Raw genomic sequence first — 20520 nt, forward strand, 5'->3', positions numbered from 1 at the left:
AATACATTTCCTATTTTTAATAATAAATTAAATCACTCATAATTTCAATATTAGAAGAAACATCTTCATTCCTTATATTTACAATTTTACCCACAAACATTCTCTTCCTTCTTCCAACTTACCCTAATATATTTTAGTTATCCATGCACACCTCTCCCCTCTATATATATATATATATATATATATATATACTCCCTTAATCCTAACTTCTCATTCAAACTCTCTTGTATAATAAATATATATATATATATATATATATATATATATATATATATATATATATATATATATATATATATCTTAGGTTTGGAAAACTAGTACATTATTATTGCAAGTTAGATGGCAAAGTTTAGATTGAAGTCATTGATAGGGTGCTATGGAAGAGCACATGTTAGACCACAACCAAGATCAAAGAATCTAAAGACATCCTTCTCTAATCTAAGCAACAACTCTGGATCATTGCTTTCGCCGGAAGACCTCTCGATCTCTTTAGTCGGATCGAATCTTTTCGTATTCTCCATCGATGAACTCAAAGTTGCGACAAATAACTTCTCCAAGAACCATTTTCTTGGTGAAGGTGGCTTTGGACCTGTTTACAAAGGCTTTGTTGATGAAAAGAGTCAAGCATGGTTTGAAACCTCAACATGTTGCTGTTAAGTTACTTGATCAAGATGGTGCTCAAGGTCACAAAGAATGGCTTGTAAGTGTTCATCATATAATTAAGTTAAATTATTTGTTAATATTTTATGTTTTATTTTGATCATGAAGTTTAATTGATTTATTTTATGTTTTTTTTAGGCTGAAGTTGTGTTTTTGGGACAATTGAGACATGAAAACCTTGTGAAATTAATCGGTTATTGTTACGAAAACGAACATCGGCTTCTTGTTTATGAGTTTATGCCAAGAGGAAGCTTGGAAAATCATCTATTCAAGAGTATGTTTTTAATTTTTTTCCCTATTTATTTATTTATTTACCTAATTTTGTTGAAATGTTTTTCATTGATAGATATTAAGATTCAATGAAGTAGTTTGTAGTGGGAGGAAGAAGAAATTGGATAGTGATGTGTGTGCACAAAGACTTAGCTACCTTTTTGACATTTCAAGTCATCTATGAAAAATATGATTACATGATATAATATTATTATTATCAATTAATTAACTAATTAATTGATTAATTAATCATATATGTTTGTGATTGCTTGTGTAGGATTTTATGCATCTTTATCATGGCCAACAAGATTAAAGATTGCAATTGGAGCAGCCAAAGGTCTTGTATTTCTCCATGAGGCAGAGAAACAAGTGATTTACCGTGATTTTAAAGCATCAAACATATTATTAGATTCGGTATGTGTTTATATTCTTCTTTAATTAATTTTTATGTGAGTTTTATAAATAAATTAAAATAAAATCAAAGTAGTGTTTCAGCACTTCTCATCAAATCTTATTATTTATGTGATCATTGATGCCGTCCTTTTAAGTCTTTTGAATTATTAATATTGAATTATCTACAACAATTGACTCTGGAGTCAATAGAATAATAAAAAAAACATACAATTAGATTCAAATCAAGTTTTTTAATAATTAAATACTTAATGGTTTATCTAATTGAGTTATTGTTATTATTATTTTGTAGGGGTTTGAAGTAAAGCTTTCAGATTTCGGTCTTGCAAAGGATGGACCGGAAGGTGATGATACTCATGTTTCAACAAGAATACTTGGCACACACGGATATGCTGCACCTGAATACATCATGACAGGTTAATTATAATTTTAACTAAATTTATTATTAGATATATTAAGATGTTATCTTATGTATCGATATTAATATATATATATATATATGCAGGACATCTTACCGCAAGGAGTGATGTATTTAGCTTCGGAGTTGTATTGCTAGAGTTATTAACGGGACGAAAAGCATTCGATAAAATTCGACCACTTAGAGAGCAAAACCTTGTAGATTGGGCTAAGCCACAATTAACCGATGTGCGAAAACTTGATCGAATAATGGACCCTAGTCTTGATGATCAATACTCTTTCGAAGGGGCTCGAAAGGTGGCTCAATTAGCTTATCATTGCTTAAGTAAAAAGCCGAAATCTCGACCCGGAAATGCGAGATGTTGTTAAAGCATTGGAGATAGTTCAAAACATCGATGAAAAGCCGAATGGATTGTTTGTTTTCGAGGCTTCGGCTGAGACCGAAGAGGATGAAAATGCAAAGGAAGTTGATAGGAAAGTGAAGGAGAAATTAGAGAAGTATCATCATGTTCATTTGCATAAGCTTAGATTGCCAAGGACTACTTCAGCTCAATCTATAATTCATGGTTTACATAAGAATTGCCAATGTAAATATAGAGGGAAAGGAAGGGTACTTTTGTCTTCTTTCTCTTCACGTCACTCTCTTGGATGAATGCTTTTGAAGATTGTAATAGATAATCCAAAATTTAGGAAATTTTTAGAAATAAAAATGAGCACTTGAAGTCACAACCATTTGTTTCGAGATGTAGTTTTATTTTCTTTGAAAATAAGATGTATTTTACGATAATGTTAAATATTGAAAAAGATATATATATTTATTATCAAATATAATTAGGGGTGTTAAACAACCTAAAACACCTCTTTGTTCACGTTCGGATTAATTGAGTGATTGTCAAGCTTAAACTACAGGCTGTATCAATCTTAAGTTCAACCTCGATCATGATGCTTTATATATAACTTCTAAAAAAAATTTATTTTTATGATTTTTTATTTGTAATTTTAAAATTCTAATCTATTTGTTTTATAACTATTTATTTTCAATTGTTGTAACAATTTGGGCAATCGATGGGCTTATTAAGATTCGGCCCAACAAGCATAGTACAAGGCCCAGCCCAAATAACTCTTATTTACATTTTACACCCAATTTTTTTTATATATATATTTGATATTTTTATTATATAAATCATTTTTCCACACATAAATACAAACAAAATTAAAATTATTATTCCAATTAATAATAATTATTATTGTCTTTAAAATTCATATAAGCACAAGAAAGGAGGCTCTCATTTGTCAGGCGGAAATCACGTGCGGATTTCAAAATGGAATAATAATCAGCGAATTATTTCATTTAAGTGACGTCATCATCCAGTATCCACCCAGTAATTGGACCCCACGTGTCCCCTCATCTCGAACACTGCCTCATACGTCAGCGTCGACCTTTTTCTCTTCTTTCTCTCTCCTCCCCTCACGAGGACCGCACGCCCCCTGCAGTTCCACGTCAGATCGGGCCCCACACCTACCTGCCTGTCAGAAGTCACCACGTGGCGACATTTGACCCGCTCGTGTGGGCCCGATCATGGTCTTGTCGTGGGCCCCTCCCAAACAACGTTCCAAAATCTTTTCTCTCTTTTTGTGAGTTCGGGTCAGCTCAAGGCCCAACAATGATATGTTGTTATCTTTATCCTTGACAGTAAAATATCCCACTTGGTGCCCATTCAACGCCCACCACTTGTTTCACACTTTTGGCACTCCAACAGGGATATTTATGGAAAATTATAAAAATGTTCAAAAATTTTAATTAAATTCCCTTAATTAACCTTTAATTTCACAATAATATTTTTATGTACATGTTAACCACTCTTAATTTATTAAAAAAAAATTTATCTGTGCATTTTTAACTCAAATAAGAATAAATGGATTAAGATATTTTATATAGTTGATTAGAGTTCATCTCCTCTAGTTCGAATCAGAGAATACATTGATTTCAGCATATCATATTTTGATATGTGTCCCATGCAATTTTATTATATTTTTTTTATTGTGATTGAGGACACATGTCAGGTCTTAATAGGCTGGAATCAGGGTATTTTGTATTTAAAACCAGAGAAGATGAATCGGTATATTTAAAAAAATTTAAAAAGTATGCAAAGAAAAAAACATAATATTATATATATATATATATTTATATAATTTTAAAAAATGGATTTTTTTAATGTACACGATTTTTTTTGTTCATCCGTTGATCAAGGTAAATAATATTAATAACGGAAAATCATATTTTGTCCAAGCATGGAAAGGAACGAAGAAATAGTAAGACAATTGGCTAGGTAACTAGATACACTAAAGACAAAATTTTAGTAGAATTTTTGGGAACATAACATTATTCCACTAGTATTAACGTCAAATAAGTAACACAAAGGACTCTTGTGATTCATAAATAATATAAATTTTGGATAATATATATTAAAAATAAGGGAAAATTACTGTTCACCCCTCGTAATTTTTCAAAAACTTCCCAAAAACCCCCTCCTACTTTTTACACACCACCTGACAGATTCTTCCGTTAGTGTTTAACTCCCTTTTACCCCTCACCGCTCACTCAAATGGGTCCATGTCATGAAATCCCATTTTTGGCCCCGAAAATGGCGGGAAAAGGGAAAGCGCAAATCACATCATGTTCAACCTCAAGGGCTCATTGGTTTCGATAGACAATGCCAAGGAGTTGCATTACATCTTGTTGTTCTCCCTCATTATCATAGCCCCGAAATATATAACCTCGGCTTTCGAACGTAAAAATCGAAATTGATTTCCATCGGATCGGGCCAGTCGCACTTCATCTTCAAACGAGTCGTAGTCGATTTTTATCTGTCCGAGGCGCAGTACGCCACTGTCGCCTTCTCGCTTATGGTTGTAAAGTTAGTATTTCACGACGAGAAGAACAAAGAATTACGACTTTGAGTTCATTTTCGTTAGTAAAAGTTCTTCTCGCTTTATGGTTATCTATTCAGTATATTTTTAAATAATGTTTAACTATTTGCTATTATCCGCTTAAATATTTTACTAATATGTTTAATAATTATCATATCCGCTTAATACTTCCCATCTCCGCTTAACATTATCTTTACATGTATAACTATTCATAAACGTAAATTCTCAAAGTCTCACAGAAACTGCGATCTTTTTCGCTTCGATCCCGAATCTGATCGGGACGCTACACGTGGCAGCAGAGAAGAGCAGATCCCGCACAGTAAGAATTCAACGACGTGATTAATTTCTGACGCACTGTAACATAAATTCCCGAACACCCGCTCGCTCTCATCACCAATGCCCGGCCAATCGAGGCGCTTAACTTTTTTCTCTGACAATGAAGAGTCACCGCTCAGTGGACTTCACACTCATAACAACTGTGAAGAACTCCTCCCCACGAGACAATCCACCCTCGCCGTCCTCATCATCCTCCTCCTCCCTCCTCCTCCTCTCTCTTCCTCTTCCCACGGACAACCACTTATCCGAAAAGCGACGTTTCATGAGCCTTTCTTCCTTATCTTCGAGAATCACAATTAGCCGAATCACCGAACTGTTAAACTATCTTTCTCGCCTGTCAAGTCCTCCCATAATCGCCTCAACGCAGAGGATTCTCCAACATGGATCGACGTGGAAAGCAATTAAGAGAGCATTTCGACTGGGTTTAAAAGAAAGCTCAATGTATCATGCGATCAAGGAGGATTCTGTGAGGAGGGAGATCACTAAACATCCTTTAAGACGTCGGGCTCGACATTTACCACTCGAGACTTTCTCGCTAACGCTTAAGAAAAATTACGCCAAATCAGCATAAACTCGCTACGCTCGCGTTTTAACTATCGTGGATCGCTGCTTAAGTCCTACCACGACACATCTGATTAATAGTCGCTTTCATGAACGTGTGTCGCTTTTAACCTTTTTTAATGTCAGACGCTTTGCAGAGTTCAAGTCGATGCGCTATATGCAAAATCACCGCGAGCATCTCGAACGCATGTCACACTTGCTTTCGCTATACGAGGGTCGAGTCGCGGAGCGTCCCAAAGTCCGAGCGACGCCAGAAATGTCTGAAATGTCAGAATTCAGAATGTCGAATGTTGTAAATCTTTTATAAATAAACGTAAACAATCGATTCGATCGCGAACTTCTCAAATTTAAACAGAGACCTAGTAAAAACAATGGGAAACAAAAACGCTATCAGAAACAAGAAAAAGTTAAACAATACTCAAGTTACTCTTTAAACAACGACAACGGTGTTTAAGAAAATACGTGAAATATGTTTAAAATCAATGACCCGTGAGGTACCCATCTAGCAACGCTACGTCAGCTGAAAAGTATTCAATTTAAAACAATAACATATTATTTACATGATATGTGACTTTTTAGTTAAACAGCTAACTGCTATGTTAAACACTATACGATCTGCTTAAACATAAAAAGCTCTGACGCTTACAGAGACTCATGTCGAGTCGAGAACTTTCATTCGAACGACTCAACATGTCTTCCTCAGGATAACGATATATATATTTCCCTTTTGCCCCTTGGGATTGAGGGAAAAATACCAATCACATCACGCCTAGTCTAACCTCTACGCATACAATCGCACACTTTTTGTTCTGCAGCTCGACTGCCGCTTGTTCTTTTTACATCTTCTACTTCTTCTTCGCTCGCCTCGCTTTGTTCTTCATTTCATCTGGTTTGCACGATCTGCTTTTCGAATCGATATATTACGGAGAGTTTTGTGGTATCGCTAGATCCAACGGGAGTGGAAGAGTGCTTAATGTTCACGCCCCCGACTTTCTGGGAATCGTGTTAGCCGAGATACGTGAGAGCGCATGTGTCTCAAGTTTCTCTGCCGTGGTTAAGTTCATCACACCATTGATGGATATAAAACTGCTCGGCCCAATAGAAAAACGATGTCGACTTCCAATGATGCGCCACGTCCACTCCATCTTCAAATGTGGCCGAGTTGATCTTGTCAGCCGAGATAGTAAAATGCGCCATCGCTGAATCCTAAACGAAAACGAGGTTTACCTGTCAGAAGTTCCTTTTCTTTTTAATTATTCCACTGTTTGGGTCATTATCGTTTAAATACGTCCGCTCACCGTTAACATATCAGATCAGTCCTTTACGCTATTAGTTAATTGTTTAGCATTTAATTTAACGCTTAACTATTGTCATTATCGCTAAACATTATATTCTCCGCTTAACATATCGATCTTTTTCATTCGACCAAGTGTCGGTGGTGGAATTCAGATTCCCATGAGGGTCCCCATTCATCCCCATGAGCGCATCTCGACGGCTGGACGCCTTCCTTCCTCGCCGATCATTCCAAGTTTTGTCGCTGGATATTGGTCAACGCTTTGACGGTGTCGAACATTTCTGTGGATGTACTCAAATCATGCAACTCTAAAAGGAATTTTCGACTTCAACTCATAAAGAACTAAAACATCGAGCGATCGTGGAACGTGCGGCCATGGTTGCCGTGACGCCTTCTACGCATCAAAAGAGTATAACAAAAATACTTTCTAATCAAGACAATCAACCCGCCACACACTTGCGCGGTGGCATAGGTTCTAAAGGTCACATCCGAAAAGCGCCCAAAATGCGGGTTAGCGCACGACGTGATTCTGTGGCTCAAGGACCGCCCTCTAGACAAGGCCATCTGACATTCGTAGAGGACATGTTATGGAACATGGTGTCCACATACCATACAAGCAGTTTGGTTGGTTAAAGAGCATGCCCGGGTGGTCCTCGACGTGCAGTGACATCTCCAGCCATGACTCGCTTGCTTTGGTATGTGGATATAGCTGGCCAGACAACCCTTAGTAGTACATGGGACGCGGAGAGAGACTTTGCGATCGCTTTTAAACGCGCATTCTTTTCTTTCAACAGGTATCAGGATTCAAGAGGGCTTTGCAGTGCCGGGCTGCTTTCTCGACTGGTACCCACCTCCTGGAAAATATCGGGTACACTACCCAGCCACAGGAAAGACGGTAACAATGGTTTTTCCACGCCTGCTCGTATAGTCGACAACGAGACCACGCCAACTGGACTTGGTTCATATCTAAGTCAGGGCGACGCCTTATACGAGGCAGAGATTATCACGAGATAATTACCTTCTGCGCTGGACAGTCCATGGGCCTTGTGAGCAGAATTGCGAGAGTCTTCCCCTTCTTCGCCACACGCGCATCGCCTCTCACATCTGGAGGCCAATTTTACGAAAGCCAACGCCGACTTGGGAAGGCATCGAGGGAGGAGTGCCGGTCCATATGCCTCGCGATCATCGCGCATCCACTACCAAAGATTTCGATGATACCGTGAATGAACTGCAGCCATATCACCCAAGCTCATCACCGTCGATTAATAAATCGGATATGGCACATCTGGGTCGAATTATCCGCTCGGAGGCGATCGCTGGACGAGATGTATTCGAACGCCGCGGAGTCGCTCAACGCTTGATCAAGGAAGCTCGCCATTTACCGCACATTTAAAATCGGTCGACTCCATAAGGTCTCGCGAATGTCGATTTACACTTTAACATTTAGTATTACCCTTTAAACATTCTCAATCTTTTGTTTAATTACACTTTTCCGACTTTTAAATATTAATCATTTCGCTTTTATTTAATTACACTACTGTTTAAACATGTCGACTTTAATTATTTAACCATCACCGCCTTGCTTTAACCTTATTTGCTGTGTCTGTTGAGGCGCACGTTATGTAAACCGGGCCGGAGTAAGCTGACTCAAATCGGAGACCCACTTGACGCCTCGCATACATACATTCGGGTTAGAGATCATTGCTCGAGGATCCAAATCGTTCGTCGTCATGGCCGTATGCTCAAGTACGGGCGGATCGACCAACGCGAAAGAACTCCGCTGGATCTCGCCATCGCAACTTGTTCACGCTCGGCGTGCAAGTTTATGGTATCCTCGCAAAACATGTCATCATAGCAGAATAACGCAGTATGCATAAATCAACGATATCGACGGCTTTACGAGCGGGTACTTTCACCGCCGATACTGCTAAATCGGCATACAAGGAAGCTATATTCTCATACTCCGACGACGTACAGTGCCTCTCAGACGGAAATCGCGAGCTTTCTTGCCGCGATCACCGCTGATTATGAAGGCACGCTGCCTAGACGAAATAGAGGATCGAGTCGCGTAAAGCTGTCGACGTCCGCTGAAGTTACATTGCGCCTGAGCCGCCAAGGATCCGGCCACACCGACTATCTTTCGTAATGAAACTGTCTTTATCAGGTATCGATAATAAACCGATCGACTGACTGGTAGAAACATCGACATATCACTGGAACCTTTCCACATTTAAACTCTTACTCTTTACAACGATTTGAATGTATTTACACGTAGACACTGTTCTAAAACTGATACACCGTAATTTGAAATATTTCTTTTAAACCGACGTTTAAACAACGAGTGTATTTAGTTAAACAGAGATGTTGTTATTTTAAACCTGTACACCGTGATTTTTGAAATATTTAAACCTGATGTTTAAACGATATATCAGAGTATTTAAACAACGAAAGTGAAATGTACACAATTACAAACGTAAATTAAACAAAACGAAAATAAAAACCGAATGGAATTTAACCCGCTTACAATTCAAAACAAACAAAATTTACATTACAGATATGTCGTGTTCTTCGAACACGAAAACAAACTGAATTGAATTTGTCCGCATTTACATTTGAAAACAAAATCGACAATCGATATACAAGACATGTTATCTCAAAAATGTAATTTAACCCGCTTTGCGACGACTTTCTTTCGCTGACGCCTACCGCCTCCCTCCTGGATACGCGGTAACATACCGTATCCGAGGTAAGGAACGCCCTGGTCTCGTGGTAGCCGTAACTTCTCACCCCACAAGCACTGCCGATAAACCGCATGATTTAGGACTCCGCGAATCGACGCCTTGTTTTCGGGCGCTGGGTTTTCGCGGTCGCAGACGCAGTGTATTTCGCTGTCGTCACGACTCCGAACTCCATATCGACACAAAGGCTCGAATAGATTCCACCGCCGAGATATGCAAGTCCGAGATTAGAATACCGATTTAAATACCAAATGATATTAACTCTGACATAATTAAAGAACTTACCATGTCCAACGCGTCTTATCGCATTCTATGACGAAGAATAACGCCCTGTATTCTTGCTTTATCATCGTCTGTGACGACGGCTATGGAAGCGGCCATTCATGATTACTCCGGAGGACTGACACTCTGAACTTACGCAGTCAGCGCATGCGATCCCCGATCATAGCCATAATCGGTCGCGTGCGCCGCCCCGCTCGACGTAAAACAGCAAGCTTTTGTCCTGATCGATGGAGGCGCGCTCGTGGGATGACACGGCTCTGCTCGCCGACTTTCAGATTACGCAGACGAAAGCGCCCATCACATCATCGACGACTCATCTCCTTCCCTCGTAAGCCGCATGTATAACCTCGTCAGCGTGGTAGCTAATCAAATGGCCATTCTTCCACACGATGCCGAGGTTAAACGATAATCGTGATATTAGAAGACCATATCAGAAATATTTAAACGATCATTATCAATCGTTATATGATATTATATATAATTAAACGGTAAGGCTAAAACTTCAAATGATAACATAAACGGTGTAAACACTATTAGGTAATAGTTAAACACTATATAGAAACCCTCTTTAAACACATCATAAAACGCTACATTGCCGTCCATGAGCAACGGGCGAGGAAGATCCTCATCAACTCCCCGCTTACTTTGTTAAGACGACTCAAAGCCAACCCATTTCTTCTTCTTTCTGGAATAAAAAGCTCGAGATCAGTCCGGTCCAATTTTTCGATCGGGCTCTGATCATCTCTCCCTCAGTTCTGGCCGGGTCTTCATCAAGATCTCCTCTCGACGCGGGATCGACGGGCGATGAAGATCAAACCGCAGACACATCCTTACATCGGTTGCTCTTGCTGGGATTGCGTCCTGCTCTGACGCGGGACGACGGCGACAAGATCAACCGCTATGACACTTCCTTACACGGTTCTTTGCTCGGGATTGCGGTCTGGTCATTGCTGACGATCGTTTTACCACTACTACCTTAAGAACGGATCTCGACGATCTTTCTCAACCGTCATGATGCTACACAAGATCATCGGGAGCACACACCCTTAGCTCGTTCTCGACTTTCTGTGGATCGTGATCCATCTCACGCTATCTCCAGAACTGCTCCACCGGCGTCGATCGATTTCATCGCAGAAGAGAGTCAAATCCCATCTTTCCTCAACCAGCAGAACGGCCACATCATTCTACTGACGTCCCTCCACTCGCCACGGCCATGTCATCAACGGCGACAGACTCAAGAATGCAGATCACCTCACCGATGGTGTCGCTATTGTTTCATCACGTCACCGGAGGCTGAGACGAAGGCAAGATTGTTCTCCTCTTTTTCGCAAGTCTCTTCGATCGTGGTCACTGAACGACCTTCCGGCCGACGTCGCCGCTGCCAAATCTCACGCTCGCTCGTCCCGGTGCTTTTGCTCAGGACGGCGCACTACGGCCGCTAACTTCCAAATACCCTACTATCGAGCTTACGTCGAGGAAACCTCATTATCAATATTCGCACGCCCTCGTGATAAGAGTTGCGGTGACATCTCGCCCTAATGTCACCCACGCGACGGCCGTGAGGTACGCCATGGTCTGGGACTGCTGCTGTCAGCGGAGGGCGTTGTCTGCACCGCCGGGTAGGGGAGGGCTTCCCGCTGGCCGAGGAATGCGGCGCGTGCAGGGTACGGAAGTGGGAGAATCGGCGCCCAGTCACAAGCATTTGCTGTAGGCCGCCTCTCATCCCGCTCTCGAGCAAGGAGCGGTTCCGAGCAACGGCATCCATCCGCTTGGTGCGCCAACAAATATTTCTTCTTCAAAGATTCGCCGAATCCGCCTGTGAAACTATATATTTAAACGTTATAGAATATAATTAAACAGAGAACAAAAATATTTAAACGAGTTATTAATAGTTAAACGGTAAATACTAAAGTTAAACGCTAAATAAAACGTTTAAACATTAAAGACTTATGTTAGACATCGTCTCACGATTTATTACCTCTTTCCATCGAGCCGATGACAAGCTCGCTTTTCACCGTCGCTGCTCCCGTAAGTACTTTCACCGTAGCACAAGATTCTCGGATCTCGCCAAACGGACTTTCTTCCCCGCTCCTGGCTCACCAGAAACTGACGCTAAGCGACCGAAAGCAAACCCTTAACGCATCTCGTGTGGGTCTTCTTCCCCGACAAGATCTATCTCGACTCGCAGCCGCCGGAATATCCTCCATAAGCCACTTCAGGCCGCTCGCGCCTACGCCAGACGCCTCCCACGGTCCGGTAGATCATCGACGAATCAACGATCCGACTCGAACCGAGCATGATGTATTTTGGGAAGAGGATCGTCCCCACGAGGCACACCATCGAGTTTGACAAAAATTATCTTCTTTCTCCCCTCGTCGAACAAGTCGCACCCGTAGCGCTTTGACGGAGTCTCCGTGTCTCGTAGGTCTCGATAGATCACCCACTCGAACGCCGACCGGTTTTCTTCTTCTCGAAGACCATCGCTGCCGCCATCGCAACGCACTCAAGAACGAGGGCCACATCTTCGAGGTCTCGAAACTCAAAGCAGTTTTTCCCGATCCCGAATTTATCAGCGATCATCGCATCTTTCGAAAAAGAGAATCAAGAAGGGCCCTCTTCGTATACGGCTTCCACCATAACGCCGTAAACGTGTCCTTCGAATAATCTCCCAAAGGTCGAGTGGGTCATGTTAACTTTCAATTCAGACTAGAGTCTCCACAACCGTGCCAAATAGCAACGCCCATTAACTAGGGTCGACCGCCATAATCACAAGTCCTGCAGACGACTAAAAGTTTTAGCGTGAAATATAAGGTTTTAAACTCTAGAACTCTCGCTTATTAAACGTAGATATAAAATGTTAAATGTAGACCCATTTTGTTAAACGTAGACGAGAATATTTCTAAACAGAGACAACAAATGTTAAACCCAGTAACATCTCATTTCTTAAAACGCCAAACCCTCATTTCAGAACCGCGAACTATATCAAACGAAACTGAAACGACATTATAAATATTACACAAATCATAACAATCGAAAAACTATTTCTGATAGCGTGATACCTACGAAACGCAAAACAAAACAAAACCCGCCGAGAAATCTCCCCCGCAGATCTAACAAAACCCCACTGAGAAATCCCCCGCAGACTTCAATATCTTCCAACAAAAACAGAGCACAAAACAAAACCGAAAAATCTTTCTTTCAGAATGAACGCTAACATAAAACCATACTCAATACCTTTAGATCAGAATCGACGTAAACGCCAACTACTAAGTGCGGGGACTTCTCCCTTCGAGATACCGGTGGAAATGGAAAAGTCGATGAAACGCCAATTACGGAGGCTTCACGTGAGAGACAACTTCTGAGACGACTCGAAACGGAAAAAGTCAAGACGTGAGTCGAGAAAAGCAATTAAACTGCTCCAATAAATTGCCTCTGAGTTACCTCTACCGAAACCCCCACTACCTCCTCAGTCGCCGAGACGGGTCGTCAGCCCACGCACTCCCCCACGCAAGGGCATTTTCGTCCCAAAAATTTGAAACTCACTCCGCTCACATCCGCTATGCGGTTTGGGGTTTCGAAAAACATGACTTTAAAAGGAGGGGGTTTTTGGGGATTGCAAAACTAACGGGGTGTTTTTGGCAATTTTACAAATTTAAAGGGTTTTTTTGGCAATTTCCACTAAAAATAATTTAGTTATATTTAATAATTTATTCAAAGATATTTTCATTTTTAATTACAATATAATTTCACAAAATTTTATATTTTTAATTTTTAGGCTATACCTATACTATACTTTGATACTATATTTCCATTATATTCACAAAAAATAGGTGATATTTAATAAATAAAATTTATTTATTTTTATTTAAAAACAAATAACTCATAAAAATTCATGTTATATTATAATTTAAGGGAAAATAAATTATGAATCAGATAGACTTTCTGAATTTACTAAACAATCTCTCTTTTTTTTTACAATTACTTTTCAATTCATGCAGCTCATTTTATCAGTTTATTTTATTTACAACATTTACTTTTTACTAAAAATATATATAGTTTTATTTAATATTAGTGTTTTCCGTATAACCATATAAGTTTCAGTTAATAGACAGTACCATTTCATTTAATATTTGACATATTTTTATTTAATATCTTACTTTTTCGCTTAATATTATTTAAAATTATGTGTTTTCATATTAAAAAAAAAACATAATTATTTTTGTTAATATTAATTATCTTCATGATAGAAAAACAGAAAAATATATTAAGTATATAACCGAATTTAGTAAGATAATTTGTGAATAAGTGAAATTTTTGAGGGATTTTTAAGGTATTTTCAGTAATTTAAAAATTTTCATTTATCCGGGGTACCTGAGTATAAACATTTAATTAATTCCCAAACACACTAATTTTTGCATTATATTATTATTATTATTATTATTATTATTATTATAATATACGACATGAAAAAGAACAGTACCGTATTCTTTATGAACCCAATGTACGATCACGCGAGAATCACGTGACGGTGCAACACCAATCCCCATATTCTCCACTCAGCCACGTCATCAACCCTCCCTTCCCTCTCTGTGAATCAGATCGCAGAAGCGAAGCCCGCTCATCACCAATCCCGAGGCAAAGCACAATCATACTCCCATGGGCCCCACTCGTCCGTGTCCATCACGTGCGCTCTGCTGTACGGACACCCTCCCTCCCCATCTCTTTCTCTCTCTAAAATCTCAGTGCCTCCAAAGAAAAGCGTTGCAGTAGAGAGAGAAAACCCACACCAGAGATAAATAAATAAATAAATAATTAATTAATTAAATAAATAAGAAAATGAAGAAAAAGGGGTGATGAGGAGGGGACGAGATCTGCGAAGAGTCTGAGAACTTTGCACGATTTTTGTACGAACCCCTCCGACTTTTTCTTAATTACAAAACACTCCTCTTTCTCTCTCTATAATAATATCTTCGAGCATTATCATTTTAAAATTTTTTAAATTTGTGATAAACCCCCTGAAAAAATAGCTCGGCTAGTCCCTGGCACAATGTCCTCCGCGGTGACGTTACCGCTTAGTCCATTTATTACACCATTGGATTTGGTGATGTGGTGGTCATCGGAGTTAGGCTCACCGCGGAGGTTGGCACCGCTGCGGCGCGCCAGATTTAAACCACTGGCTTGATAGGCTTTGGTGAGTTGGGAGTCGTGATGGCGGCCGATGGGGCGGCGGTGGCGGTGTCGCCGGCGCCGAGCCCGAAGTCGCCGCCGAAGTACCCCGATCTTTGTGGCCGGAGGCGGTTGCAGCTTGAGGTCCAGATTCTCAATCGGGAGATCGGGTTTCTCGAGGTGATTTATCGATCCATTTTCCATCTCTTTTTTTTGTGCCTATTTTTGGTTGGAATGATCTTATCTGATGGTTGTTTTTTGTTGATTTTTGGAGCAAATTTGGTGGTGGTTTGGAGTTTTTGTTTGGATAGGTTGTGTGGTATTGGATGATGTGAAGATGATGGGGGGTTTTGGGTTGGTTTTTGAGAGTGAATTTTTTTCGGGTGATAAGCTAAAAGAGGAACAGAGATTGATCGTTTTTTATTTGAGATGATTTCTGTTTCCGTTTTTGTATTGGTTCTCTGATCTTCTTGTACGGTTTATTGGTTTTTGGTACTATAGATGGGCTTCAATAAAAGTTTTTGTGCCATTGCTATTTCGGTACATTTGGACGATGAACTTTCGTCTATTAAAGCTCAGGAGTAGTTACTTGTAATGGTTTTAAGGAAGTGATTTCTTTCTTTTTTTAAAAATTTTGTTTTGAAAAATTTGTTTTTTTGTTTTTTTGTTTTTTTGTGCATGGGAAAAATGAAGATTTTTTTAGTGAAAACTAAGTTGAAAACGAATCTCAGTGGACTTCTTGGTGATGGATGACAGTGGCCTTCTTTGGTAATGGATTTAGTGTGCTTTATTTAGCATTATTCAAGTGCCTTGCTTTGTTTTGATGTATTACTTGGTTTGAATCGTCAAAAGCTTCTTTTTGGCTTAGTCTGGAAGCGTACATAATCAATGGAGGTGTATTGTTAACCTGGATGTGGTCCTGGAGCTTGATGATGTAGTGTTGGCATGAGAATGGGTCCATTTTTAGGGTGCTTGACAACGAGTTTTCAAGATGGTTTCTTGTTTTGGTATTTAGTTGTTTGTTTCAGGATATTTTTCCCCAACTTTTGGGATAATATTGTGTTTTTTTGGGTTTCCCTGTTTGATTCCCATGAGATGAAAAACTTTGGGGATATTTGGTTAGAAGTGCCTGGATGAGAATAATTTCTTTGGACACTCCTTTTTAGGTTGAATGATTTTGACGAATCAGAAGAATTCATAAAGTTCATATCTTGAGATGGATATTGGATGGGTAGATAGTGCTTTTTGAACCTTTTTCTTTTTGCCGTTGTTTTTTTTTTTCTTTCCTTCTTGGAAAAGAGCTAAATAGGTTTTTCAACATGAGAAAGGCTTGAATTCGCACTCTCTGGATGTAATTGCCCACATTTGCTTAGTCCGGGCATAGATACTCTACCTCAACCCATGTTTGGGTACCCTACAAACAATTATGTTCTTGTCTGCTTTGACTAGCATTCTTCTTCATTTGTAGCTGGGTAATTTTAAAATCAAATCAAGTTAATTTTTGAAGATAATTGTGACAGAGAATTAAGTGGAAAATCATGTATTATCTTCCTATTAGTTCTGCTGTGTTTCATCCAGTTTCTCGAGGATACGGCTAGGAGGGCATTATGAAGCTGATATATATATATATATATGAATGTTGCCATAATTGTTCTGGTTCATTATGTTTTCCACAGAAAAAAATAAACACCTGCTGTTTGTTTTTGTTCTAACCAGGATGAGTTACAAGCACTTGATGGAGTTCAACGTGTTTCTAGATGCTGCAAAGAGTATGGCTTACAACTCAATTCACCAATATATTTAGAATTTTGTTTAATGTAATTAGAAAAGATTGAAATACATCTGTTCTTTTCACCACATGGCTTAAAAAGATGAAGATCATCTTAGGACCTTGTTTAGAAAATAAAGGGTTAGTGTGTGATATCTAAGCTACTCTGATTACTTCTTGCAATAGTTTGAATATGTCTTCCTGCTGTGTTGGTGCCAAATGATATATAAAAGACGTTGAAATTGAAATTCTAAATGTTGTTTATTCTGGGTAAATAAAGTTTCTCTGTGAAAGCAGAATTTGTGACTCTGTTAGAGCAAATGGCTAGTTGGTTGCCTTCACTGCCAAGTGTTTAAACTGATGAAATGCTTGGCTTTTATTGGCAGGGTCAATGAATTTGTTGGAGCAAGACCAGATCCACTACTACCTCTGTATGCTTTGACAACCTCACTTACATCTTTTGTTGGTTTACTTTATGATGAAATTACTTATGGCATTTTCTGTTGGTCAGAAACAAGAAGCGACGTCGATCTTGTCGTCTTTGGAGGTGGATCCGGTATGTGCTTTGTTTTTTTTGGTTCACTTGTTTTTACATTTATTAACTTTTGATACATTATATTTTGTTCATAGCTTGATGCAATGAGATAATGATCGGTAATCTAACCTGAATCACATTGCAAAAATCTAAAATGTTGTTATTGATAATTAAGTTAGATTTTTTTTTTTTCCCTGTGTTTTGTTCATCATCAGTCAAAAGCAGTAATTTCCTTCTATGCTATTGTTTGTTTAAATGTGGGATTTGCTTCCTGCTCCTTCTGTAACATTTTTTTGTCCTTAATATCTTGTTGACTGTTTGTCCACCCATATCACTTAAAGTTTTGTTTTATGATTTCGATAACTCTTTACGAACTAAATGCAGCTTTGCTGCTTGTCAATTGTACATATGCATAATTCCCCTGAAATGTTCAAAATGCATTTAAGCTTTCTCGTTATATGCCCAAAGGTTTTCCACCCTTCAAAAGGGTTATGGTCCTGGGGTAATACGCATTTGGAGAACTCTGGAGCGTTTCAGTTGTGCTAAAATCTGTAGAACTAATTCTGCATAATTCATCACCAGCCTTGTAAATGACTCTGTTTCAGTATACAAGTAATGCCTGGTAACTAAGGTGCTCAAGACCTTTAATTTGGCAGTTTTCTTTGCCCATCTTTATATGCAATGGTTCTCAGTGATGTGTCGCATGTAATTAGAACAGTGCAGTGCTACTGACAAGAGTTGACTGACGAATTTTTTTTTTGTTGGGAGTGCAACTATGCTATTTATCATGTGTGTTTCCACTATTATATAGTCTCTATGAGCATGGACTGATGTTTCTGCTAGTTGAGTTGTTTGTAACTGTTGTCTTTTGTTTGCAACCTCTTCTATGCCTTCTCCTCCTGTTTGTTGTATGGATTCATGCTGTTTGCTGGTTGACAATGAGTTAAGTATCAACAAACAACCAACTGTTAGACCACAAGACCATTGTATTAGTTGTTACCAAGATACGAGACAATTGTATTAGTTGTTACCAAGTTATTTTCGTAGTTGTCCCATATCATGAATATATTTATATAAACACTTGGTTGAAAACTGAAATGACCCCCTACTAGTTTTGGAGTTTTGGTTATGATTCTTGTCCCTAGGGGGGCAATATTTAATTAGTTGAGCTACATAAGCATTTGCCATAGTAATGTCGTTGTGGTATTGCTGTGAACTAGAACAAGTAATTGTCTTGATTGATTTAATGGAGAAATCATTTTTTTGGTTTTGCTATTCTCACTTATTTTGATGCTTGAAACCCTCAAGGGTTACTTGTTAGACATGCATAGTAGGTTCTTTTTTCTTTGAACTTTTGTGGTTTAGTCAGGCGGTTGAGTGAGCCTCAATTCAAGTTTCTGCTTTAGGGGCACTCTAACTTCAGTAAAGACAAAACTGTCATCTCGGATATTTTCATATCCGACATGATTGATGGATGAACTTCATTTAAGTGGGCCATTAACTGTGAAGGCTTTGGTTGGTCATGGTGGATGTTTATCTTAATAGCTAGGGGTGGTTGTGGTTGCTGTTCCAATAAATTTCATATGACCATACTTGCCTGCTCCTAGAAATTGCCATTTTGTTTCCACCTAAAAGTTAACTTCCTTTCTTACTTCTTGTCCAGAAAGAACTTGTGCTGCAGTTTCTCATGGCTATGCTGCTGCTCCAGTAGTTGCTTGCCCAGCTGCTGCTCCAATAGTTGTCTATGTCCAAAGAACTGTACATGTTGTCAATGCAAGTACAAATGTCCTAGCACTTGTTGCTCAGGGGCTTCCTGTTGCTGGTTATTCTCATGCTGCAAACCTCCATGCTGTGATTCTTCCTGCTGCAACAAACCCCAATGCCCAAAAGATTCTTGCTTCAACTGTCAATGCCCGGAAAGTTCTTGCTGCAAGCCACAATGTCCAAACATCTCATGTTGCAAGCCTCGCTGTCCAAAATGCTCATGTTGTGAACCATGCAGCTGCAGCATTTCATGTTGCAATTGCAAGCCTAAATGTCCAAAGATATCATGTTGCAATCCTTGTAAAAGCTGTGGTGTTTCATGTTGCTGCAAACCTCAATGCCCAGAAGGTTCATGTTGCTGCATACCTCAGTGCCCGGAATTTCCATGTTGTTGCGGATTATCGTCGTGCTGTAAGATGTTTTCGTCGAGCTGCTGGCCGACATGTGGTAGTAAAGGTTCATGTTTGCCGGTCTCGTTGTTGTCGTCGTCCGAAATGCAGTTCATGCAGTGCATGCAGTGCAGGTACGTGTGGGTGCTGGAAATGGTTGTGCTGTTCTTGTCCGAGCATTTCATGCCCTGAGTACTCTTGTGGCTGTGTCTGGTCCTGGCCCAAGTGCCCAAAGTGTCTTGAATCATGCCTCTGCCCAAGCTGCAGCTCCGAAACTTGCTGTATTAGTGGTTGCCAATGTTAATATTTAACACCACTTTTTGACTATTATTATTATTATTATTATTCCTTATTGTTATCTTCTATAAATACATTATTATTATTATTATTCTCTCAGTAACATTTTAATGAAGCCATATTTAAATTTTGTAGAAATTTAATGATAAGATTATTTATTAGTCTTTATTAATTTGACACCAAATAATTGAAGTGATTTGGCAGCAAGTTCTAGTTACTTGCACTTTAAAGAAACAAACCACATCCCGACATAACTCGAGTTTGATGTGGAAAACGATCACCACATTTACAAAATTATTATAATTTTTTTTTAAAAAAATATAATATCTGATTTGGTTTGTTTATTATTCTCTTTTTCTTTTTTGACTCTACTTCGGAAATACTCTGAAATAGTCTTTTTATTTTTTTACATATCTATTTAGTAATTAAAAAAAATAAATTAATTATTGAATGTATTTTTTTCGAGAATAAAAAGATCTAAAAGAGAGAAGAGATTAAAAGATTAGAGAAAAGAAATTAATAAAGTACAGTATTTACTGATTAAAAAAAATATATAAATAAATAAAAGACATAGGTATATATACATAACAAAAAGAAAAAAAATACATCACCCTTACCCAACCAATACAAACCCATTACCTTTGAGTGGGACCCACATATACACAAATCCCAATTAGTTCATTTCCCTATTCCCTTGTACA

The 20520-nt window shown here is 38.9% G+C and overlaps 1 protein-coding gene and 1 pseudogene across 1 annotated transcript; both read left to right on the forward strand.

The window, feature by feature from the left end:
- The first annotated feature begins 283 nt into the window (after positions 1 to 283).
- On the forward strand, positions 284 to 2484 carry LOC120282578 (annotated as a pseudogene).
- A 12615-nt stretch (positions 2485 to 15099) lies between these two features.
- LOC120281827 (keratin-associated protein 4-9-like) lies at positions 15100 to 19829 on the forward strand. The gene is made up of 5 exons (XM_039288520.1): positions 15100 to 15246; positions 16783 to 16835; positions 17221 to 17265; positions 17346 to 17390; positions 19033 to 19829. The coding sequence occupies exons 1-5, from the start codon at positions 15109 to 15111 to the stop codon at positions 19712 to 19714; spliced, it is 963 nt and encodes a 320-aa protein (XP_039144454.1). The 5' UTR covers positions 15100 to 15108; the 3' UTR covers positions 19715 to 19829.
- Positions 19830 to 20520: the final 691 nt, after the last annotated feature.

This window comes from Dioscorea cayenensis, chromosome 18, assembly GCF_009730915.1.
Source record: "Dioscorea cayenensis subsp. rotundata cultivar TDr96_F1 chromosome 18, TDr96_F1_v2_PseudoChromosome.rev07_lg8_w22 25.fasta, whole genome shotgun sequence".
NCBI classification, from domain to species: domain Eukaryota; kingdom Viridiplantae; phylum Streptophyta; class Magnoliopsida; order Dioscoreales; family Dioscoreaceae; genus Dioscorea; species Dioscorea cayenensis.